At 40.4% G+C, this 26,266-nt stretch overlaps 1 protein-coding gene across 1 annotated transcript in view; it reads left to right on the top strand.

Moving 5' to 3' along the window:
• LOC121868951 overlaps window positions 1–26,266 on the top strand; it is a 159,626-nt gene that overhangs the window by 57,638 nt on the left and 75,722 nt on the right. Inside the window, exons 5-6 of the mRNA XM_042369982.1 lie at window positions 19,146–19,378; window positions 22,245–22,373. Coding sequence (XP_042225916.1) covers window positions 19,146–19,378; window positions 22,245–22,373 — 362 coding nt within the window. The remainder of the gene's footprint in view (window positions 1–19,145; window positions 19,379–22,244; window positions 22,374–26,266) is intronic.

Raw genomic sequence — 26,266 nt, 5'->3', positions numbered from 1 at the left:
AGAGCAGAAATTCGATCGCAGAAGGGGAGTAGGATCAGTTCACGCTGCATGACTACTATTCTGGTGGTCATAGGACAGCCGAGGATGAGTCTCATCGCTCTGTTTTGGATTTTCTTTATGCTTTGTTTCTCGCGCTGGGAGGCAACTACAAGGACAGGAGAGGCATAATCTATGACAGCTTGACGATGGCAATGTACATAAGAAGTAGGACCCTGACAGAGGCTCCTTTGAAACCGTGGGTGAGGGACTGGAGGGGCCTCGTTCGTTGGCGGCACTGGGAGATGACGTGGGCGGCGACAGCGGAGGTGGTGGAGCTGGTAGTGGCTCGCACGGGTAGACCAAAGTACCTGTAGGTGCGTACTTGATCGATGTCTTGTCCTTTTAAAGGCAGCGGTGTCTGACGCCGGAAGCATGAGATGAACTTGGTTTTAGTGTGTGAGATGACTAGCCCGAGTGTTTGACAGGTCCGAGCAAACGTGGAGAGTATAGGTTGTTCATGTTGCACTGTAGTAATTTGGAGGAGAATATCATCAGCGTAGCTTATGATGTGACCGTCTAGGGCACACTCAGCAAAGATGTCGTTGAGGCGGCAGATGGAGTTCATAAGAACATTAAGGAGTGTAGGGCTGAATACACCTCCCTGAGGCGTGCCAAGATCAAGGTCCCTGATCGTAGAGTAGTGGCCCTGAAAACGGACACGGGCCTGTCGATGGGAGAGGTAGTCAGCAATCCACGTGAGGGGTTTGCCCTTCACATCAATGAGGCCCTCAAGGATCACTTCACTGTTGGCTTTATCAAAAGCACCCTTGAAGTCAACGAAGAGGAAGGTTTTGGCTGAGGTTTTCGCTATGTAGTGAGCGATGGAGTGAGCAGTACTCTTTCCGGGGCGGAAACCATAGAGGTCAGGGTGCAGGTGGGCTTCAATTTTCCAGTGGAGGCGGTGGCATATCATGCGCTCCATCTTCTTTGAGAAACAGGAGATGAGGGAGATTGGACGATATTCATCTTGTCTGCCTGGTTTAGGGACTGGGATGGTGGTGGCAGTCTTCCATAAGTGAGGCAGCTGTACAGTATCAAGAGAGAGGTGGCAATAAGGGCACTTAGCACATCATATGTAACGCCGTCATCGCCAGGGGCTGTGGACCGACCGCACTTAACAGCATTTAGTAGTTCACACTGTGTGAAAGCCACGACAGTGTCTGCAGATAGGTCTTGGTACTCATAGATGCGCTGTCGGCGTTGTGGTTGCAGTACGAGGGCGAGGTCTCGTACAGCGGGTGGTAGCGCATCGATGGAGGCGGCCTCCTGCCACGTCTGAGAGAGCGCCTCGGCTCGGGCAGCTGGTCTGGGGTGGAGCGCGGGTCTAGCGTTGGTGCCCCGGGCACGGTTAATGGTGCGCCATATATCACCTATAGCTGTAGACTGGTCAATCGAAGAAGCAAAATCAAACCACTGCTTTTCTCGTGCGAGAGTGATGGCAGATTGGAGCTCTTTATTTGTGCGCATCAGGAAGCGTAGAGCGTCAGGGGAGCTGGGAGATTTCTTAAACTGTTCGACTGCTAGTCGGTGCCATACTCGGATAGACTTAACATGAGGGTCGTGTTTAACATTCCACTGGCTCCTGGGCTGGCGGTTTGGGCGGTGGTGTTTTGGGTCAGGGCGGAGATGATCAGTGCATTGTTTGGACAGATCAAGGTAGAGTTGGTCTGCGGTGGTGTTACGACCCTTGGGCCTCTTAAGAGTGTAACAATATCACAAATTCACAAATTACACTTTGTACTCTAGGTCCAGGACTAGATCCCACCAAATTATCACCTCATTACTATGTGGTATATTGAAATACATGCAGTAGTTTTAATAACAGAATATATTAACAAATAAACAATAAAATAAATATATCAGTATGCACAAAAAATAAACAAATACAAGTTAAATCTGATCAAATAAATAACTCAACCGAGTGACAAAATAATGAACACAAAAGTAAAGACTTATTTAGTCTAGAAACTACGATGAACAACGTGGTCTATCCACCACACGAAACCTCATAAATAAGTAAGTTATTTTCCGTGGAACTCCAAAATATGATTAACAATAATTTTTTACAAATAATACTTTACTTGGTGTTATAAAAGTCGAGCAAGGTTTACACGTTATACCACTAGAAACATACTGTACAATAAGAAAGGAGATACTCTGTACTTAACTTAACACAGCCTGGCCCATACTCAAGTAAACAAAGAGCAGACGCGGCAAAAATGACGTCACAAACAAGACGTTCACGTTGCGAATCCACAACCAACAATGGAACGCTCACTCGTAACATCTCCCCCCTTAATTTAAAAGTTTAATAAGCTCTGAACAAACTTTTACTCAACACGAGATAGAGTGTCGGCAATAATATTATCACAGCCCTTTATGTGTTTGATTTCAATATTATAGGGTTGAAGAGCTAATGACCATCGTAACAGTCTTAGATTCTTATTTTTCATATTATGAACAAACTGAAGTGGATTATGATCTGCAAAAACTTTCACTGGGTAAGGTGATCCACTTACATACACCTCAAACTTTTTCAGAGCTAACAAAAGGGCCAATGCTTCTTTTTCTATTGTGGCATATCCACGTTGATGCTTTTTCAGTTTGGCCGAGAAATAACAGTTCGGGAGCAATATTCCATCTTTTCCTTTTTGCATTAACACAGCACCAACTCCTGTATCACACGCATTCGATTGTATCACAAATTGTTTCTTAAAGTCTGGGAGTTGCAGTAGAGATGCCGTTGCCAACAACCCACGAAACTTTCCGAATGCTGTCTGGCATTCATCAGTCCACACAAACTTTCTTTTTGGACTGACCAAATCTGTCATGGGAGTGACCACCCTAGCAAAATTTTGACAAAACCTCCTGTAGAATCCAACCATCCCGAGAAATCTTCTGAGAGCCTTTCGATTGTGAGGTGCGGGTAGACTGAGAACATCGACAACCTTGGCATCAATTGGAGCAATTTTCCCTTGTCCAATGACATGACCAAGGAAGATTAAGGTGGCATGTCCGAAATCACTTTTGGGTAGGTTTACGGTGAAGTTGAACTCTGCTAGACGATTGAAGAGTTCACGGAGTCGGCCAATGTGTTGTACCCATGTGTCACCGATGACGACCAGATCATCTAGATAGGCGTACACTCCAGGCAGGCCTGACGTCACTATATGCATCGCTCGCTGAAATGTTGCTGGTGCTCCTTTGAGGCCGAAGGGCATAACTTTGTATTGCCACAGCCCCTCCGCAGTGAAAAAAGCTGAAATCTGCTTTGCTTCTTCCGAGAGTTTGATTTGGTGGTAGCCTTTGAGAAGATCCAGCTTGGTGACAAATGTTGCTTGACCCACACTATCGATGATGTCGTCGATGCGCGGCAATGGATATGCATCAGCATGTGTCACCAGGTTGACCTTCCTGTAGTCAGTACACTTGCGGACACTTCCGTCGGGTTTAGGCACCAGCACACAGGGTGACGCCCATGCACTACTGCTCCTCTCCACTAGGTCATGTTCCAGCAGATACTCCACCTCCTGCTTCAGCTTCTCCCGCTTATCAGGGCTCATTCGGTAGGGTGCTTGCTTGATGGGAGATGTGCCAGGCAGCAGTACCTCGTCGTGCTCCAGCAGAGAACACTGGCATGGCACATCGGTGAAGAGTGGCTTGAACTCCTGCAGCAGTTGCACCATATCCTGAGACTGCTGTTGTGAAAGATGGGATACTTTAGAGGTAGGGTCACACAATATACTGGAATTACAGATTTTTATGGGGATATCCACTTGGAAATCAGTGTCTGGGACCACCTCCTCTCCTGTTACCGAACAAACCACTTCACTCCTACCAAAATACGGTTTCAAACTGTTGATATGAGTCAAACTCTCCAATTTTCTCTTATCTGGAGTCGCTATGACACAGTTGAGGTCATTTAATTTCTTAACTATAGTGAATGGACCCTCATATTTAGCTTGAAGGGGATTTCTATACAGGGGTATAAGCGCTAAAACCCTGTCTCTAGGCTTAAATTCTCTAGCTTGACAATGCTCATCATATTGCTATTTCATTTTCTCCTGTACTTCTGACAGATTTTCACGAGCAATCTCACCTACTCTCTCCAGTTTCTCTTTAAACTTCTCTACATACACTGACAAAGGGACTTTTATTTGATTACTTATCCAACTTTCCTTCAACATAGTCATAGGAACTCTTACATCATGACCAAAAATCATTTCAAAGGGACTGAATCCTAGGGAATCTTGGGGACTCTCTCTTATGACAAACAACATAAGTGGTACTCCGTCATCCCAATCCTTATCAGACTCCATATAGTATTTCATTAGCATTGATTTAAAAGTCTGGTGGAACCTCTCTAGAGCACCTTGGGTTTGAGGGTGGTACGCAGAAGCTAAGTATTGTTTAATACCCAATTCATTCATCACCTGCTGGAAAAGGAAAGAAGTGAAGTTAGTACCCTGAAACGACTGTACAATTCTAGGAATGCCATATTTAGTGAAGAAGTTAGTCAGAGCCTTGACCACAATCTTTGCTTTGATGTTTCGCAATGGTATAGCCTCTGGGTACCTGGTGGTAGTACACATGATTGTTCACAAATATTGGTGGCCACATCGAGTTTTCGGGAGAGGACCTACACATTCAATTATAACCCTGCTAAATGGCTCATCTACCACAGGAATGGGTTTTAGGGGAGCAGGTTTTATGACCTGATTCGGTTTACCAGCCATCTGACATTCATGGCAAGTTCTACAGTATCTGGCAACATCGCCTTTCATTCCAGGCCAGTAGAAATGCGACAAAATCTTTTTGTATGTTTTCCTAACTCCTAAATGTCCTCCCAAAAAGTCGTGTGCTAATTTCAAGATTTCTCTCCAGTGACAACTGGGAATCACAACCTGATGCACAACATTCCACTCATCAGCAGGATCAGATACAGATCTGAACTTCCTCATAAGTAACCCTGAATCCATGTAGTAACAGACAGGCAAGCAAACGGCTTCTTCAATATCCACAGCCTTCCTACATAGCTCAGCTAATTCGGAGTCACTCTGCTAATCATCTATCAGTTTTTCCCTAGTGACAGGTACTTTCTGAATGGTAATGTTGTCACCAGAAGAGAGATCAGCTTCAGATTTTGGGGAATGAATGTTAACTGAATCTTTAGCTTCACTCACATTTCTCCCACCAATGTCACTATCAATTGAATCATCCTGACTGTCAAACAGATTCTCAATACCTAAATCATTTTCATCATTGCCAGGTGCACTACTATCAGCAATACAGAGCTTAGGGTCAACTGAAGGAACGGTCCGTACTTTATTCCGAAGATTCTAGCTCCTTGTAATTGCACATATAGGAAATATATCAGGGTATTCTTCTTCAATTAAACCAGTATTATTCTCCACTGTAGGAGTCGAAGATACCACAGGATCTGGCACCACGCTGGCTCCTGCAATATCATTACCCAGCAAAAAATTAACCCCTGTCACAGGAAGAGAATCTTGAACACCAACAGTCACCCAACCGGTCACAAGTGGAGTTCTCAAAAACACCCTACACAAAGGAACAGTCATCACTCCATCGACACCCTTAAGCACCAAATGCTCTCCAGTATAGGAATCTTCCACGCAGGGAACAGATCCTTTCAACAGAATACTGTTAGAAGCACCAGTGTCACGCAAAATCTTCGCAGAGCACTGATCACCTGATTCTACAACTGCACCATCAAACATGAAAGGTTCAAAAGAATCCTCCTTTGAGCGATTTCTCACTAAAGTCTTGTCAAACTTCTCCAGAGGCTCGAATGAGAGCACTGGCTCTTCCTTTTTTGCTTCCAATTTAGGGCAATTCGCAATCACATGACCTGGTTTCTTACAGTAAAAACAGACAAATGATTTAGTCTTGGCATAGGTCTTGGAAAGCTCACCCGAGTTTCCACGAAAATTTACTTGAAAAGAAGAAGCAGTACTACTATCCTGCCTACCACCCTTTTCCTTGGTTACAAAACCCTTTCCACCTGAATGATTTTGAGATTTAACAGGATGCATTTTGTGAGTAAGGGCATAGCTATCAGCTAATGCAGCAGCTTTATGAACAATACTAATATCTCTCTCTCCTAAGTACAATTGTATATCTCATGGGGGTTGCTCTTTTGAACTGTTCTAAAATCATCAACTCAACAAGATCCTCAAAAGTTTCTATCTTGCTTGACTTTATCCACCTTTCACACATTTTACTCAATGAATAAACAATTTCTATATACGACTGTGCATCAATCTTTCTCATAGTCCTAAATTTCACTCTATATGTTTCATGAATGAGTTCATATGCCTTAGGAATTTCTTCTTTCACGAACTTATAACTACGACAAATCTCACTTGACAAAGACAGAAATGCTGAACGAGCTGACCTAGTGAGCACACTTTGAATCATAGCAATCGACGACTCTTCAGGCCACTGAAAAGACTTTGCAATCTTCTCAAACTGCATGAAAAACGCTTCTGGATCCTCCTCGTCAAAAGCAGGCATAAGTCTCAAATGTTTTGTCACATCAAACAATTTTGTCTCAGATTCTAAAGACAACGCCTGTAAGTCTTGTCTTCTACTGCTAACCTGTGCTAACGCTAATTCATGCTGCCTTTCACGCTCTCTCTCCCTTTCTTCTATTTCCTTCAAAGCCAACTCATACAACTTCTCCTTTTCTCGTTCTAGCCTTCCATGCTCCAATTCTAGCTTTCTTATCTCTACAGCTTCTCTGGGTCAAATGAACGCAAAGCCAGTGCCCTCTTCCGGTGGAAGGTTCTAGTAAAGTGGGGATCCGCTCTCAGCTCTCAAGGGAGGGTGGGGAGTCCAGGGCAGCTTCCGCACTTGGCGCCGGCATTGGTGGGCGAGGGTCTTGTCACACAGGAGAGTTGCCAGGGCACGGATGGGAGATAAAGCGTGGAGGAAGTGGCAATGACGTGGCAGCTGCTGTAGTAGCCGGGGTAGGTGTCCTTAGAATGACAGCCGTATAGTGAAGGTCTGGGGAATCAGCCCACGAGTCCAAGGCCTCAGATGAGAACACAACCAGAATTTGAATGAGCAGGGAGGAAGTGCAGCTGTGGTGCTGGCTGGATAGTGCCTGATGTGTGTCGAGGCAGCAGTGACGTTCTCACCTCCGTCTACCCCCCCAAGTGGGGGACGCGAACAAGCAAACGAACGGCGGGCAACCATCCTGCTCGTTACAGCCCTGACACAGCTCCCCAACAAAAATCTACTGTAAGGTAGATTAAAACTTAAAATTAGTACAACAAAACAAACATCCTGCAACAAATGTTTAAATATACAGAGCAAAATAAAGAATGGTCAAATAAAAAGAATAAGTAGTAACTTGATGTCCAAATATCGCAAGGCCGTATCAAGGAACTGCACGTGGGATCCACTTCAGTCCAGGTTTTGTTTGGGCCTATTGCCAGTCGTAGAGGATTCTTCTATCCCGTTCGATGTTATCGGTAACTGGCAACTAAGATCATCCGAATCTGGAGCCTGAACTTCACAGGAACTCTTGCAGGGTAGTGCCTCGACTGACTCCAGCTTGAGAACGTCGTCAAAGACACGAGCAATGTGGGCCCTGCAATTATATTTCCTTAACAAAATAGGTTGATGTAATTTAGGCTTTTTAGAGGAAGGGGGCGAGAACGGTCCAACAAAATCTACGGCTACCCGAGAAAATGGTTCTGTAATGATGCGTAAGGGTTTAAGTGGAACAGGACGGACTCTACCCTTGGCGGGCATACGTGAGCACTGATCATAACTCCTACAAAAGGCTCTAATATCCGCTCCCATATCTGGCCAGTAAAACCGATAAGCAACCTTCATATAAGTCTTTCCACGAGAACAGTGTCTTGCTAGAGGGCTCTTGTGAGCTACAGTGAGAATGTTGCTACGACAAACAGCAGGGACAACAAGTAAAAACCGACCTACTTTGGCTGGTTTCCTGGATGACACACAAGTCCTATGTAACAGACCATTAATACAAATAAACTTGTAAACAGACCCATCTCTAACCTGATCCTCCCTTACCCGCGTCAGAGTGGTACACGAGGCTTGAAGCTTGGCTAACTCCTTGGGCGTCACAGTCAATGGCAACAGTTTCGGCAGAATCAGGGGATGCAGTCGTTTCACCTTCGCCGACCGTGTCTCCACTGCTTGGACCTTTGTGGGAGGTAAGGTGGCGTGTGAGGGTGGCGAGGCGACTTCGGCAGGTGGCGAGAAGACTGGCGCTGGTGTCGAGGAGACTGGCGCTGAGGAGACTGGCGCTGGTGTCGAGGAGTTTTATAGGTTCCTGGTCGTTAGGGTCACAAACTCCGGGAACATTACCAATGAGGACACTAGCGAATTTAATGGGCGCTCTTACCACATTAGACCAACCAATGAAATAGGGGCAACGCAGGTAACACCTAACAACAGGGAACTGGTCAATACTACCTAAATAATTGGCGACACTAACCTTCGAGCAGCTGGAGACGTCAGCGTCAGGCAGGGCTTCCTCAGAGACAATAATGCACGAGCAACCGGTGTCCCTGATGATAGCAGATGCCAAAGACCCATTTATTGTTCTGCTGACACTTTTTTTTTATTGGGCACCCCACTCCATCCTGTGTAAGGTGAAGCGCAGAAGCGTTTACAGTACCCAACAGGGAAGCATGCTAAGTTCATGCTTGTCTTTATGTCTCATGAGTTAAGGGCATACAAGCCTGAAGGGTCAAGGGCATAGAAACCTGAAGAGTCAATGTTTTTTTTTTGTCATCAAGTTATTGGAAGTTCCAACAACTTTCCCTGAATATGAATTTGCAACTTTCGATTTACAACAGGTACCTACATTACTGCTAGGTGAACAGGGACCAAGGGGGCTAGGAAGTATATCCAAGCAACTTTTCCACCGGCCCTGGTATCGATCCCGTGACATTTCGCTTGCGAGGCAAGAGCGGTACCGTTCTACCACCGGCGCCCCCCGCTGACACAATAACGGGGGCAGCTCCTGTCTTCCAAACAGAACCCGACCTTTAGCTGGGCTGATGAATGTCGGTAGATTTGAAGGCGCGGAGATTCCTGGGACAGCGAGAACAAATGTCCCCTTCTCCGCAGTTGTGGCACCGCACGGTCGATGAACTACTCTTCTCTACTCCTGTGAATGGTTCCTCGGAGGACGTAGGCTTCGTGTTCTTCACTGCAGGAGGGGGAGACTTGGGGTAGGCGTTGCGAGCAGACGCCCAGTTGTCAGCAAGTTCTACAGCTTCTCCAAGCATCGCTGGCCTGTGTTCCTTGATGAAAATTCTCAAGTCTGGCGGTAGAGAAAACAAAAAAATGATCCAATATCATTAAGTTAGTGAGACACTCAAAGTTTTCATCAACCTCTGACGCCTCTAGCCATTGCTGAAACAAACGACCCAGGTGGATTGAAAACTGCTGGTATGCTTCCCCTGCTCTAATCTTTGTTCTGTGGAAATCAACACGATAACCATCAGAAGTCTTGTTAAACCCCCGCAAGAGAGCTTGCTTCAACAAAGAGTAATCTCTAGTGATGTCGGCAGACAGGGACGTATAAATCTGTACCGGCTTACCACTCAGTAGGCTAGCCAACCTTACAGCATAGCTATCTTGGTCCTCACCAAGCAGCTTGGCTACCCGTTCAAACCTAACAAAGTAGGAGGCTATGTCTTCTCCTTCACGATAAACAGGCAGACTAGGTTTTACAACATTATCTTGTAAATGGCCAGAGGATTCTGGTCCACTTGGAGCATTAATCCTAGGTAGTTCTATGTCCTTTTCTGTCTGCAACTCAGCTAGTTCTATGTCCTTTTCTGTCTGCAACTTAGCTAGTTCGAACTCTCTCTTGCTTTCTGTTATGTGCCTCTCTCTCTCTCTCTCTCTGTGTTGCGTTCATCTCTCGACAGTCTGTTGGGTGACCACATACTGACCAACCTCAGTACCTTTCAACTCCTCGAAACTAGACATAATGATACGAAAGGCCAAGAGAAAAATATTACAAATTAAACAACTTACTCAGCAACTTGCCAAAAGTAACTACTTAGTGGTTTGATCCGGCTGGAGGAAACCTTGTTTTGCACCCAGTCCCGTTAAATCACCTCAGGGAAAAGAAACGGCATCAGGTGAATCAACAACAAAATGCTATGACAGCATTCACAGTGCACCCCAACCAACACTAATTAACGTCCCTAGTACAAGGGAGAGCAACAAAATTAGCACGACAGAAGGAAGTGATAAGCACCGAACAACACTTACTTCCGGGCCTCAGACAGCAAGCGGCGCACACGGGGACTTCCAACAAACGCCAGAACGAATGTTAGCTCTCAGAAACCAGGGTTAGAGACAATCCTGGCAAGGTCACCACTTGCAAAAGCCTGGGACTTTAGGGATAGAAATCCCTTGCCAGCCTAATCAGGATTCAGGATCTTATAAGAGGAAAGTCAAGAACCATGGTTTTCTGAGGGATAACAAACAACCGTTAGAGATTGACATCTCTTTACTATGAAAATAACACAAAAACTGTCACCACTCACACAAATATCAAGTAACAATTACGGGAGTCAAACAATTAAAGGAGTCAAGCAATTAAGAGAATCAAACAATTAAGGGAGTCAAACAATTACGGGAGTCAACAATTAATGGAGTCAAACAATTAAGAGAATCAAACAATTACGGGAGTCAAACAATGTACAGGATTTTTCCTCCGGCGACAGCCAGGTGGAAGGTTCTGGTAAAGCGGTGATCCGCTCTCAGCTCAAAAGGAGGGGGGGGGGGGCGGAAGTCCAGGGCAGCTTTCTCACTTGGCGCCGGCATTGGTGGGCGAGGGTCTTGTCACACAAGAGAGACGCCAGGGCACAGAAGGAAGATAGGGCGTGGAGGAAGTGGCAATGACGTGGCAGCCGCTGTAGTAGCCAGGATAGGTGTCCGTATAGTGAAGGTCTGGGGAATCAGCAGTCAGCTCACGAGTCCACGACCTCAGATGAGAACAGAACCAGAAATTGAACGAGTAGCGGGGAAGTGCAGCTGCGGTGCTGGCTGGGTAGAGTCTCACGTGTGTCAAGGCAGCAGTGACGTTCTCACCTCCGTCTACCCCCCCAAGTGGGGGACGCGAACAAGCAAACGAGCGGCGGGTAACCATCCTGCTCATTACAGCCCTGACATCTGCAATGCCTTTTGGAGAGTATATTACGTATGTACAATGGCAAAATTAGATGATTCTGCCTTAAAAGACAAAAATATTACTGTATAACTGTCACATTTGCAGTTTTAAAAAATGTGTCTTTGACATCATTAAACTAAAACTATCACATTTGTAGTTTGAAAAGATGTGTCTATGACATCATTAAAATTAATATAGAACTATCATATTTGTAGTTTGAAAAGATGTGTCTATGACATTATTAAAATTAATATAAAACTATCATATTTGTAGTTTGAAAAGATGTGTCTATGACATCATTAAAATTAATAACATTATTAACATAATTATAAAACTATCCTATTTGTAGTTTTGAAAATTATTAACATTTTTATCCTTCCTGGGGAAAAAAATAAAAATTTCTGAATTTTCTATGTCAAAGGTTTGAAAATTATTTAGATACAAACCCCCCAAAAAATAATAAAGTGTCCATCCATTTATTGTACAAGAAATTGATATAAATTATATTTAAAATAATTAAAGTATCAATAGCTGAACAGGTGAAAAATAAATACTGGAAATTATATTACGTCAGTACATATTAAAATAAGTAAGGCACCTATAATAATTTATATAACCTACATGATGTCTACACTTGAGGAGATATGCTGGAGCACATGTTAATATATATATATATATATATATATATATATATATATATATATATATATATATATATATATATATATATACCTAAAAATACCAATTCTAGGCGCGATTGAAGAATGCTTTCTAGAATTTCTTGAAAATGAGAAATTGTTGCTGCAATCCCGTAGACTTGTACGTGTCATTCATAGGAGACACAGTGACTGGGTCAATTTCCACGAAAATCCTGAGTACAGCAAACTGCTGCTCCCTATCATTGAACTCAAGGACTCTGGGGTTCACTGGGTACACTAGTGCAGCCACCACACCATACCTCAGAATGCTGAGACCATCTCTCGTGGTCGGAGATGTGTCATCATCACTAGGGTAGGGTGCTGTGGTGCTGGTAACTGGGGGTTACTCACGCCATACGAAAGAATTCTGTTGACAGGATGTTGATTGATGAGTAGTCACAACAACTGTAGTCACGTCCTGTCACACCCTGGGCCGTGAACTAATCATTTGTAGAACTAATGTTCACTTCAATTCACAGGAGTGTTGCCATAATAATATTCAGCAACTATCAATAACACAGTATTGGTTATCGATATAAATAAATTATTTTGTAAATCATGTTTGGATGACAAAATAAAAATCACTCAACGTATAACGTCTCACTACGGGATATTATAATACACTTTGGAAGAATATAACACGTCACTGTTTTTTGTATTTCTGGTTTCGTAAAACACTTAGGACTTGTTATGTAGAATGTGTATATAAACCGGAATGTTGATATCCGTTACTGATTTCTTTGATCATTGTAACAGATGTAACAGTAAATGTAACATTAGTATAACGGGTTTTTTTTATATGGGACCGTATATCCGCTGCCACGTATATAACGGTTCTTCTTTTTTATCAGTAGCACTATGCCACAGTAATGGGAAGAACATAATATCTCTACCTTTACCAACTGTGTATCTGTTGAAATGACTGTTAGTATGATAAACCAGTTACTTGTGAAACTGTCATATATGTAACAACCTTCCTGGGTTGTCACCACTTGTAGCAATCACTTGAGAAGCACGTTAACTTCTATTTTAAACATACTTAAATATAGATCAAAGTTTATTGGATCTTCTGTAGTGAAATCCAATGTGTTCCTTTGTTGATTTATTCAGAAAGCGTTCTATGTACACTTTCAAAGTGTATATCACCGTCCTCCCAGGGAAAACGGAACCATCCACGATGGCTCTCAATAACGTCTTCCTCTCATCAAAGATATCAACCTACTGCCCCAAAAGGTGGCCAGAGAGCCAGCTACTTAATACCTTAGCTCAGCACTAAGTGACACTACTTCCCATGGGCACACCTTATCACGAGCTCTGAACATGCTCCCTCATAGCTAGTGGGAAGTTACAGAGGATGATAGAGTATATAAATCAAATGTAATTAACCAAGACAGTTTCCAATTGGTAGTGTAACACATGCACTTACTGTACACAAACCAAACTGGAGAGGATGGATCGAATAATACCGTGTTAAATCAAACCTAGGCTCCTTGAGTTGCTTGCCGACTACAAAAAGATTATGGCTTTATCTGGCAATCAGCTAGGTCAGATGAGCGTCACTTCGCTTCACATAATTAATAACAGGACACAAACCCGATTTACATACCAGCTTACAGACTACCTCATAGCCAGTGCACTTTAGTACAAGACATGGTTCAAGATATGCTTAAACAGAAGCGGTCACACATTTAAAGTCCCATTTCAATTGTCCATGGTTTTTAGTCCCTAAGAAGGATGGAAGTTGGCCCCCAGTCATTGATATTCGGCGAGTCAACAAAGCCACTATCCGTATAAGTACACAATGCCTGTTCTGAGTGATATAATATAATTTTTATTCAAAGATAATACTGTCCTTATCACTCCTTTGGGCCATTTTGAATTGGTGAGTATGCCTATCGGCATTCGAAATGCGCCATTGACTCATCAAAGGAGGATCAACACTTAGTTTAGTGATTTAGTAGGTAACACGGCATGTGTCTATTTAGATGATCTCATCTTAGTCAGAAATCATGTAGACAGTCATCTTGCCAAACTCCACGGAAGGTTTCCAGAAACTTTCTTCAGCGGGACTTAAAGTTAAACTCTCTAAATTTGAATTTTTAATATCAAGAAAACACGTCCTTGGATATGTAGTCGACGGCGACGGCATTCATATAGTTGACGGCAAGGTCAAAGCTGTTGCACAGTTCCCACGTCCCACAACCGTTGATAAGGTGCGTAGTTTTCTTGATTCGCCAGGATGTTATTGTTCTTTAATAAAATTAAATGCGTTGTTAACATCGCCGCTGACTTAATTACTCAAGAAGGACGCCATATTTGTCTGGAATAATAAACAGAAGACCAGTTTTATTACACTGACGACGGTACTTCCCAATGCACCTGTTTTGTCATTTCCTGACTTCACTCACCTATATACTCTGTGTACCGACGCCTCAGGACGAGAGCTCGGCTGTACTCATGTAGCTGGACACACGAGGGAAATATAGAGTGATTGCTTACGCCAGTCGTACACTTATTGACTGAGAAACATACTATTCAGTAATGCATCTGGAAATATTGACTGTTGTCTGGGCACTTAAGAAGTTTAAGGATTTACTTTTTGGTTATCCATTAACCGTCCTTACGGATCTTGTGGTAGTGACAGAGCTGTTCCACGAAAATATCTCTCAGGCAGACTAGCACGCCCCCGTGTTCAAGTACTTACCGGGACGAGCGACCGTGGTCACCGACGCTTGGTCCAGAAACATAGCACCAGTGACGTTTGTATCTTCGTTCACTCCCTCGCAATTACGGGATGAAGAACGACTTGATCCCTTGTGGTCTTCAGTCATTTTTGCTGTAGAGTCGGGGAGGAGGCTAATCTACCAAAGTTACCTGTTCCGTTCAGTCAATCTGAGTTACGAAAGGACATATTCCATTACTCCAAACGGACAGCTCAGGGTATTGTCACGCAAATTGTTGTACCTGATACACTTCGTGCAATGGTATTAACGTTGTACCACAATTTACCTCAAGCAGGCCATCTCGGGCGTGACACATGCCTTGGTTTTTTCTGATGACAGAAAAAATCCTATACGTATACCTACCCATGTTACAAACATATGTGTGTAGACACTAAACTGGAGAAACTGCAACCTGAGGTTCAGCAGTTATTGGAGCCCTAGTCTGAAGTGCCTTACCGGAGAGTATATTATGTACAATGGCAAACTTAGAAGATATTGACCTATAATAACAAAACAGAAATATCACTGCCAATATTAACACAATAGTATAGCAAATACCCGTGAAAAATAGAAAGGCAGGTTATCCTCTATGTTTAAAAAAAATGTGACTCTTTCAAATAAGAATTAAAGTTTAATTTATCCGGCCAACAAATGAAAAAAAAAATTACGCCAAATTCACAAACTTCAGATGTTGTGCATGCAGACAGACTTAAAAGGGGCCACCCAGATTTATTCCCCAGGAAAGTAAATGATGTCCAAGACACCTCTGTTCACTTAAGTATACCCAGTGTACCCAATACTTATTGTTTAAAACTACGTTCTGAAAAACAATATTAAGATGCATCAACCCCTTACAGTATGGCTTGGATCATCGTCTTAATGCTTCTACTCCTTTGTGGCACCACCGAGGTGACGGATACGTCCACGAAGGTCCACAAACCAGGTGCGCTTGCTGCACTTCTGGGACGAGTTCTCATAGTAGAAGACGAGGTGAATATAAAGTATGAGCTGCATGGACCTCACAAGCTTCCGAGCCAGATGGAGTCTATTGATGCTCAACTCCAGGCAGCTATGGGTGTCCTTGATGATCTCCATAAAAATCCTAACATTTCTACAAAGATATCACAAACTGTAAATCTTCAGCTAATTCGTCTCAAGACTCTTCACAAGAATATCATCACAGCTGGACGCTCTATTCCATCATCTCAAGATGATCTTGAAAAGAAGTGCGTTCTCAAACGCGAAGAAAGCGAAGATTGTTAAATTTTGTGGTCTTATACAAAGCATTCTGTTTGGCACAGCGACTGCCGAAGATGTAGCTAAATTAGGAGACCGTATGAACATTTTTAATCAAGCTGTACTTAAACAAAATCGCACTATAACCCAAACTTTACATCCAATCAATCCTTTGGAATCAAAGGTTAACACTTTTAACATGATTATTTCTGAGTCGAATCACTTGTCTAAAATCGTTTATGGTTTAATGAATTCAGTGCCTACATTGGAATGGCTCATTTCGTTTTCCGATTATTTGCATGTTGCGGAAATTTCAGCTAAAGCTTTATTTAATAGCAAAAACGAATTAATTGCAAGTATTGTAGATGCAGGGTTAGGATGTGTGGATTCACAGCTTGTGTCAGTGTAAATTCTCCTTGAAGCTTTACAAATAGCCAAAACGAGTTACTACTTAAGTCCTATTTTCACAGAACATGAGGTCAAATACTATTACCCTCTGTTAGAGTCAACTCTCACGCACAATGCTATCCTCATCCACATTCCTATGCTAGGGCAACGCAAATTTAATGCATGGCCTTTAGTACCCTCCCCCTTGTATTCTAATGACACACTGTTTACTCTGGATAAACCAACCGAAATTTTGCTAATTGATGAAGACAACTCTTTGTTAGCAGTGGATGATCCTAGGGTTTTATTACAGTGTAAATCGTCATACCTACACTTACAGTTACACGAATGTCCAGCCTGTGCATTCACATTTGTTCCTGCTGCAGAAGGAATGTGTGAACTGGCGATCATAGAAACCAGCGTTCGCACAGGGCTCAAACAGTGTAACTATACACCAATTTCAAAGAAAACCCTTATTTCATGCACATCTCCATACTCAATCCTACTATTAGTTATGAAAATATTAATATCCTATACCTTGGTATACTATGCTAAAAGCTAAATTAAAGTAACAATCTTGTGATGACATTTTACTTGTGTGTGTGTGTGCGTGTGTGTGTGTGTGTGTGTGTGTGTGTGTGTGTGTGTGTGCACAGGATGGTGTAATGCATCTACAGTAGTGTGGCAGAATTATGTGAGTCTAAGTGCAGGCACTGCTTACTTCCTCTCGCTTTCAGCTACCTCTGCTGGCTACCCCTCCTGGTGAACAGGGTAGCAGCCTTGTGAATGTCTTCCCCTGCCAGTGCACAACCTCTCCACCATCAACATTCCTAATGTGCCTCAAGGCCCCAGACTAGGTCATCAGGGGATCTTGGAGCAGCAGTAGGCCCCATATGGGACGGCGCATAGGCCCACTGGCATGTGGACACACCCTGACGCCTCCCAAACAATGCCTCGCTGTATAAGGCTATGGGAGTAAACCCAGAACGAGAAATCTGCGGTGGAGCACTGCATCAGGCAGACATGCTTACAGGGCTCCAGCAAGATCCCAACGGTAGAATAGGCGGAAGAGTTGACCAACAAAAGAACCCAACGACGACACCGGTGGATGAAGGCAATACAAAATGGACAGGCTACCGAGGCGAAACCCAACAAACTGGGCTATTGGCAGTCAATTGCAACTCTCCCACTCCCCAATTAATGCAGCTAACTGTACCACTGAATCAGGAAAAGGGAGCGGCAAGATGTGTGACTGCAGCCTGCGCTCCTGCTTCACCACAGAACTCAACTCACGGGCAGCCATCATCCAGATCATCATTCTTTTCATCATCATCGTGACCCTCTAAGCCAGTGATTCTCAACCTTTTTCACTCCATTCTCCCCTTGAGGAATTTTCAACATCCTCGTGGCCTCCTTCATTTTTCTCCCAGAACAGACAAACAGACAAGTGATAAAGACTAAAGAATGATAAAGAAGGACAGATAAATAGGACAAGAGTTAGAATGGCAAACACACACACACATTCACATACATAACGCGCCCATGCACTCACACATAAAGCACACATACAGTCATACACAAACATGCACACAGGTAAACATTCACACTCAAGCTAGCAAGTTGAAGTGTACTTCCTGAAAGCAAGAACACGCCTCCTTTGACAAGCACTACCCAACTTGGAAGAATGAGAAAAATAGTGAGTCATATCAATTTAGCACTAAAAATGGTAGGATTATATAAGTAAAGAATGAGTATGAACAAAAATGGCACCAATAAATAAGGAAATAATTAATAAAGGAAGTGTACAAATATTTCACCCACGTAAAGCAGCGACCACATGAGTTATGAAACAAAATAAGTAACACCAATTACGGAGTAGAATATGCTTGAGTCAAGCTCAAACACAATATATGGTTCAGAGACAATGCACTCCACTGCTTTCGTGATGGTATCCCATGCCAGACTCATTTGATTTATTAGAGTTAACTGATATGTTATCCACACAGTTACTTCCATCAGATATTTTTACTCCTAGTGATACTTGACTGGGAGCTCTTGATAAGTTTTGTTCTAATATGAAACTTGGGAAACTGTCCTCCTCTACTGATTTCTAAATCACTTTATCTCAAATTTGATGGTTAAACTTTGAGCTCCTGTACTCAATTAAAAAAACCCTGGCTATGAACTTCCACTGAAAATTTAGTTACTCACTCACTGTAGTAAACCTGTGTCAGGTCTTTTCACAAAATCGAATTCATCAAACTCAGAATTCTTATTGTTCTGAATTTAGAATTAATCTTATATAATCATAGTCTAGTGTATTTTATATCAAAGGAATATTTTGTTTCATACATTAATGGAATCACTAAGCACGCATTCGTAGATAACTAATTAATTACTATGGAACGAAACCAGTCAAAAACTTTCTTTTATCAGAGCTTAACAATGATGGGACTATATCAGTTAACAAAGAACCATCGACTGGAGTACAACATTAAAGTTAGTGGAGTTTAATAACAATGCCTAAGGTTGTCCAAAATATATATTGTTCGACCCTTCGACATAAGCGAGCTCTAAACTACAGCGCTGTAAATATATTCCTTTGTGTATATTATATCCAAAGTGCTCCACCAAATAAAGGACAAACATTCAGTTGTGTTTCAACAAGCTCCTTGCATTCTTAAAGCATCTTCACATAAATAAGTAACTCTAACTATAAGTAGCCATAACTTCTAGGTTTAACGATCTGAGTTGAGTCACTGACATGGGATTACAGTTAAGAGAAACATGAAGATGAAGACACTTATGAACCAAAGGTCACTGACACCACATTTACTTATCTTATGAGTTCAATTATAATTTCAGCTGAGGCAGATGGCTCGGAATGTGACAGTGGTGACGATCAGTGAAGATCCAAACTTCCTCGCTGCTTTTGGGGAGATGTCTCTCAAACAACGTCTCTTTGTGTGGGCTACTAGGCTGCTCATTGTCACCCAGCTTCCTCTCCCAGATTTACGACGTCTTCTCAGCTCACACTGGACTTTTACCATGATGAATACTTTGTTTATGAATTTTGAGGAAGTTAATGGTCTAACAAGGTAATTTCTTCTACACTAGCTACAAGGCTCAAATGGGAAATTGTTTGCTTTATGTCATTCAGCGGAATGGTGATGGTGCGGATGAATAAAATTGTGTAAAGCATTATATATATATATATATATATATATATATATATATATATATATATATATATATATATATATAAATAAATATATATATATATATATATATATATATATATATATATATATATATATATATATATCATGTAGATAAGATCAATCTTAATAAAATCACACAGGAAAAAGGGAAACAATGGAGCACCTCAGCTTTCGTCTTTATTCAAGACATCTTCGGAGGCAATTGAAGGTGCTCCATTATTTCCCTTTTTCCTGTGTGATTTTATCAAGATTTATCTTATCCACGTTTTCATTGTGGATCTACATGATATGATATATATATATATATATATATATATATATATATATATATATATACATACTAGCAGAATCGCCGCCCTCCCGGAGGCTCCACATTGTCTCACTGTTCAGTCCCCAAAACTTCTTCTTCCATCAATAGTTCATTAACCGTGTATGTATATTCCACCATGTTTTTCACTACAACGGTACAGCAAAGTATATTTTTTAGCATTACACTGTTATTATTTTATTGTCTAATCATCACTACATATAACACCACCCATCATCACTACATATAACACCATCCATCATCACTACATTTAACACCATCCATCATCGCTACATATAACACCATCCATCATCACTACAGATCGGTAAAGTAGTTTTCGAGATTCTCGTGCGGACACACAAACACACAAACAAACAGACTTACTACTTTGTTTTATATATATATATATATATATATATATATATATATATATATATATATATATATATATATATATATATATATATATATATATATATATATATATATATATATATATATCTTGATAAAATCACACGGGAAAAGGAAACAACGGAGCACCTTAGCTTTCGTCTTTATTCAAGACATCTTCAGACTCCGTTGTTTCCCTTTTCCTGTGATTTTATCAAGATTTATTTATCCACGTTTTCATTGTGGATCTACATGAAATATATATATGTATATATATATATATATATATATATATATATATATATATATATATATATATATATATATATATATATATATATATATATATATATATATATATATATATATATATAGATAGATAGATAGATAGATAGATAGATAGATAGATATTTCCACGTAAGATTAATAATTGTAAATATTATCTTTTCAACTGACCACCAGATGCTTGGCTTATGTATGAATTCATTGTTGAATGCATTTGTCGTCAGGGGTATTTCATGGAATTCTGTGTATTTTATATAATCCACGATTCACTTGTACAAAAAAAAATAGTAGTTTTATATTATTAACATTTGTCTGATGACCTTAGGTAGCCATCGGAAGATTTCACCTGACTGGAACTAGTTAAGTTTCTCGTAAATAATTTTAATCTGGTTGAAACACTCCTTGACCCATTAATCAGACTTACATACTGAAGTAACAGCTTTGGTTAACAGACCAGAGTCTTTGCTACTTCCAGCTGACAGATGTAGATTACATTTAATATAATTACACTGTGAGAATATATTCAAAGAAACTATTCATTAAATTATGTAACCAGGACTCAAAGTAATACCAGCTTATAACAATTAACACTTTTTGTGACCCATCTGATTTAATAATCTATCTTAATTCCATAATATGGCTCTCCCTCTGTTCACAAAAGTATCACCTAATACTCACCCCTAATGTTGGTGAAGAAATTAATACACCTTTTCACATATCCGTTGAGACATTATTACATAACTATTTGACAAATTTCATAACCGAATGACAGAACACATATCGAATGACAATCTAAAATAACTGTTGATGGTACGTCATTCTCCAATTGTTACATTTTCAAACTGTACTGTATGTAACCTGTCGGTTTATTGTTCACGTCTGTCAATTTCATAACTTATGTCAATCATTTCCGTTAGCATGAACGAACAGTTATTTTAGATTGTCATTCGATATGTGTTCTGTCATTCGGTTATGAAATTTGTCAAATAGTTATGTAACAATGTCTCAACGGATATGTGAAAAGGTGTACTAAAATATGGAATACACAATTGATGAAGGAAGATTATAATCACTTAATCCTGGTCTCACATCCACACCCTGTATTTTCCTCGGAGAGAAAGAGCTCCAGAATGTCAACAACATTACAGCTTTCACAACTTCTTTCTATAAGTTCAATCTGGGTCAAAGGTTCATTCCCATCCAAAATGAAGCAGCATCTACCTCAAATGAGATGAAACAGTCAGGGTAAGTAAATTTGGAGACTTATTTCCATGACTCCGTTTCACTATTGGGAGGGAATTTTTGTCCCTGATCATTGACAATGCTGACTGTCTCAGGTGGAAGTGTGAGAGGCTGTACATCTTAAACCTCACTTCTCAAGTTTCAGGACTGTTATTACCCTATTTGGTGGGGGTCCGATCCATCTCATTTACTAATGCCGGTAAAACTGATTAATGCTTCATGTTGTATTAAGATGTTCATTTTAATATACTGCAGTATCCACATTACTATGCATGATCTAGTTTTTATTAATAGACATTATTATAATTGAACTTCATATTTTTTCTTAAATTTTGCAGCATATAATAACAAATGATTTTTTAAAACCATTTCAAGATTTTTTTCGCATGTATCCTGCTTCATTTTCACACAAAATGAAGGTTTTTGTGTATAGAGACTACTAAATTGTTTTGAAAATAGAAATTTCGGTTTTTAATTGTGTAATAAAGTTATCCGACTCATTGATCACTTATCTTCCAGAGGCGGTCTTTATGCCCATTTACCTTACAGCCTACAAGGAGCTCAGGTGCTTCGCATTGCCACCTGGACACAAGAGCAAGGTGTTACTTTCATTACGAATTTGCCACTGTTCTCTGAAAAGTTTTCCAAGTGAGTTAACGTTTTAGCCTTTTACTGATTCCTGTGTGTGTATATACTGTATATATACTAGCAGAATCGCCGCCCGTCATCGGCAAGGCAACGGTAGGACGCCACCCTCCGGGAGGCTCCACATTGTCTCACTGTTCAGTCCCCAAAACTTCTTCTTACATCAATAGTTCATTAACGGTGTATGTAAGTTCCACCGTGTTTTTCACTACAACGGTACAGCAAATTATATTTTTTTAGCATTAAACTGTTATTATTTTATTGTCTAATCATCACTACATATAACACCACCCATCATCACTACATATAACATCATCCACCATCACTACATATAACAACATCCATCATCACTACACATAACATCATCCATCATCACTACATATAATACCATCCATCATCACTACATATAACACCATCCATCATCACTACGGATCGGTAAAGTAGTTTCCGAGATTCTCGTGCAGACACACAAACAAAAACACACACACAAACAAACAGACATACTTCTTTGTTATATATATATATATATATATATATATATATATATATATATATATATATATATATATATATATATATATATATATATATATATATATATATATAACGAATAGGAGAACCAGGGTAAACACAAACATCTTGACTAAGTTGGTTTTCTTTAATCACTAACGTTTCGGAAAAATCATTTTCCATCATCAGAGCTTAGAAAACAAAAAGTTTTTATTTTTTTTTAAATACAGGTGATATACAATAAAAACATAACACTATACGAAAATTTACCTTCCGTAAAATTTAAAGAAAGAGCACTCCAATTTAAAACCGACAAAAAATGACGAGAGACCTACAGTAGGTACAAAGCATAAAATCAGGAATAAAAAAGTGTGAAATAAATATATACAGGGGGTATTACCTTAATTTAGACGAGTCTTAGTGCGAAAAACACAACAATTCACAGGAAGCCATATCACAAATGGATGGCTTTACTTTATACTGATGCAAGGCTTCCATAATGAGGAGGTCCGTCTCACAGTTGCTCCTGCCAAAACGGGTGGTCATGTTGGTGTACGTGGTTACGGATAGCTGAATGTGGTGGTTGTGTGATAAACTGGCCCGTTCTGACGGAACGGCCCAATTGTTCATGGATGCGAGTTATCAAATGTCTTTTAGTTTTACCTATATATGCTGCCCTACAGCTAGCACACGTAAATTGACAAACAACTGAGGATTGCAGGTGTGTGGGTATGGTGTCTTTAATTTTAAAGAATTTTTTAATTGAATTCTGGATTTTGAAGATTAGTCTAAGAGAAATTGGTGGATAGAATTCATTGAAAAGCTTCTCAAGTTTGTTTTTAAGGATGAAACTGAGTGGGCCTGTGTACGGGATAGTGAAATAGATAGAATATTTATTGACGGTGTGGATGAGGCTGTGTGGGACTAAAAATCCTATAAAGGGTTTTGCCAATATAAGTGTCTGTAAATCTCTTAGGGAAACCATTGTTAAAGAATAGTTCCTTTATGTATTTTAGTTCAATGTCCAAGTGGAAATAGCTTGAGCTCTTTTTGGTAAGAGTACGTACTAGATTACGTTTGTAATTAAGAGGAATAAAAGATGAAAATATTGAACTCAAACCAGTGAAACTTGGTTTTCTGTATAAGGCTGTCTCGAAACTATTATGAAGACGGTGGATATTAGCATCAAGGAATGGAAGAATATTGTCCTTTTCCAATTCACAAGTAAATTTGATGTTGCCATGTTTCGAATCTAAATAATGTATGAACATAGGGACGTGATCAAGTAATCTGAAAATTAAAAAAAGTGTCATCAACATACCGACGATAGAACAAAGGCTTAAATTGGGGGGGGGGGCATTCGGTTAGCCAAAGCTTCTTGTGGTGACAGAGGAAAGCGTTGGCCAACGTGGGACCTAAAGGAGAACCCATAGCAACACCATCACATTGTTTATAAGCTTTGTAATTAAATAAAAACAAACAATCTTTTACAGCCAGGCTTAAAAATTCTTTAAATTAAATTGAATCCATCAATTATGTCAATGTTTGAGAACAGTTCATCTGTACATATGTCAATAGTTTCGGCAAGAGGGATGTTGGTAAATAGAGACTGTATATCAAAGCTAGCCATAACACAGTTGTTGAATGAGATGCTAGTTAGCTCCTTAACAAAACTAAAAGAGTCTTTAGCAGAGTATTGATTATTGGTTATTGGTGACAATATGGGAACGAGGAATTTAGACAGAGTATAGTTGAAGGTGCCGAGGACAGACAATATAGGGCGTTAGGGACATTCATCCTTGTGTACCTTTGGTAGACCGTACAGGATACCTGGTTTAGACCCGCTAACAAAGAGTTTTAATAAGAAGGAGTCATTAATGATATTCTTGTGTTTAAGTTTACGAAGAAATCTGTTAATCTTATCATCATACTTAAGATTTACCCTGTATAAGTCGTCGAGAATGGGGGCAAATTTAGTGCGGTCGTTCAGTATATTCATCATTTTCTGAATGTAGGACGTTTTATTGAGTACAACAACCCCATTACCCTCGTCTGGTTTAGTGATGATAACATTGTCGTTGGATGCTAACTTTTTAAGTGCGAGAAATTCTTCCTTAGAAAGAGCTTGTTTGGTGCTGAACGAGTTGTATGAATAATAGGACCAAAACGGTAAGTGGCGGAGAGAGTTAAAGAAATGATGCAAACCTTTTGATACTGGATCATATAAACTGAGAGGAGACAATTTCTTAAAAAGTCTCGCAAAACCAAGAAAATGGTTAAAAAGTCTAATTTGCGGGGATTAAAAGCATATTTCAGACCTTTAGATAAAGCTTACTGTTCTACTAGAGAGAGAGACAGATCCTTAGTAGTTGAAAATCACCTTATCAGGGGATAGATTACCGTCGAACACATAACCTGGTTTTTTAAGTTTGTGGTACTTGACGAGTTCAATTCTAAAAGTCAGTTTATAATTTGTAGTATTTACTAAATTCCGTAAATGGTTGTAATCTAAATAAGACATTTGACACTTTAATTCCCGAGATAGTTTATCGTGCTTGTCACGGGTAAGGTTAACATTATGTTTCTTTGTCCTTATTTCACTGCTAAGTAGATGTCTTTGGCAATTTCTGTTGGACTTAGAATGCTGCAGGTTACGGTTACTGAGTTTAAATTTCAAGAAATTGGGGATCAAGTTCTGTGAAGAGCATGAATCCAGAAACAGAAGATCACACTGTAGCTTTCTCAACTTGTAGTCTTGTCGTTCGACTGCTCTGTACAAGGCGAGCACTGGTTGTCCATAACGATGGGATATAACTTCAGCAATGGACTTGTTACGTGGAAAGGCCAGTTAATCACACAATGACCACATTCAGCTATCCGTAACCACGCCCACCAACATGACCACCCGTTTTCGCCGTCTGATTTCTCAGTTCTTGGCAGGAGCAACTGTGAGACGGAGCTCCTCATTATGGAAGCCTTGCATCAGTATAAAGTAAAGCCATCCATTTGTGATATGGCTTCCTGTGAATTGTTGTGTTTTTCGCACTAAGACTCGTCTAAATTAAGGCAATACCCTCTGTATATTTTTATTTCACACTGTTTTATTCCTGATTTTATGCTTTGTACGTAGGTCTCTCGTCACTTTTTATCGGTTTTAAATTGGAGTGCTCTTTCTTTAAATTTTATGGAAGGTAAATTTTAGTATAATGTTATGTTTTTATTGTATATCGCCTGTATTTTTTAAAACTTTTTCAAAACTTTTTGTTTTCTAAGCTCTGATGATGGAAAATGATTTTTCCGAAACGTTAGTGATTAAAGAAACCCAACTTAGTCAAGATGTTTGTGTTTACCCTGGTTCTCCTCTTCGTTATGAAACTACGCTTTCC

Source organism: Homarus americanus, unplaced genomic scaffold (assembly GCF_018991925.1).
Source record: "Homarus americanus isolate GMGI-L3 unplaced genomic scaffold, GMGI_Hamer_2.0 scaffold24694, whole genome shotgun sequence".
In the NCBI taxonomy this organism is placed as follows: Eukaryota; Metazoa; Arthropoda; class Malacostraca; order Decapoda; family Nephropidae; genus Homarus; species Homarus americanus.
Note: the sequence above shows the minus strand (reverse complement) of the source record. Positions and strands in the feature narration are given on the sequence as shown.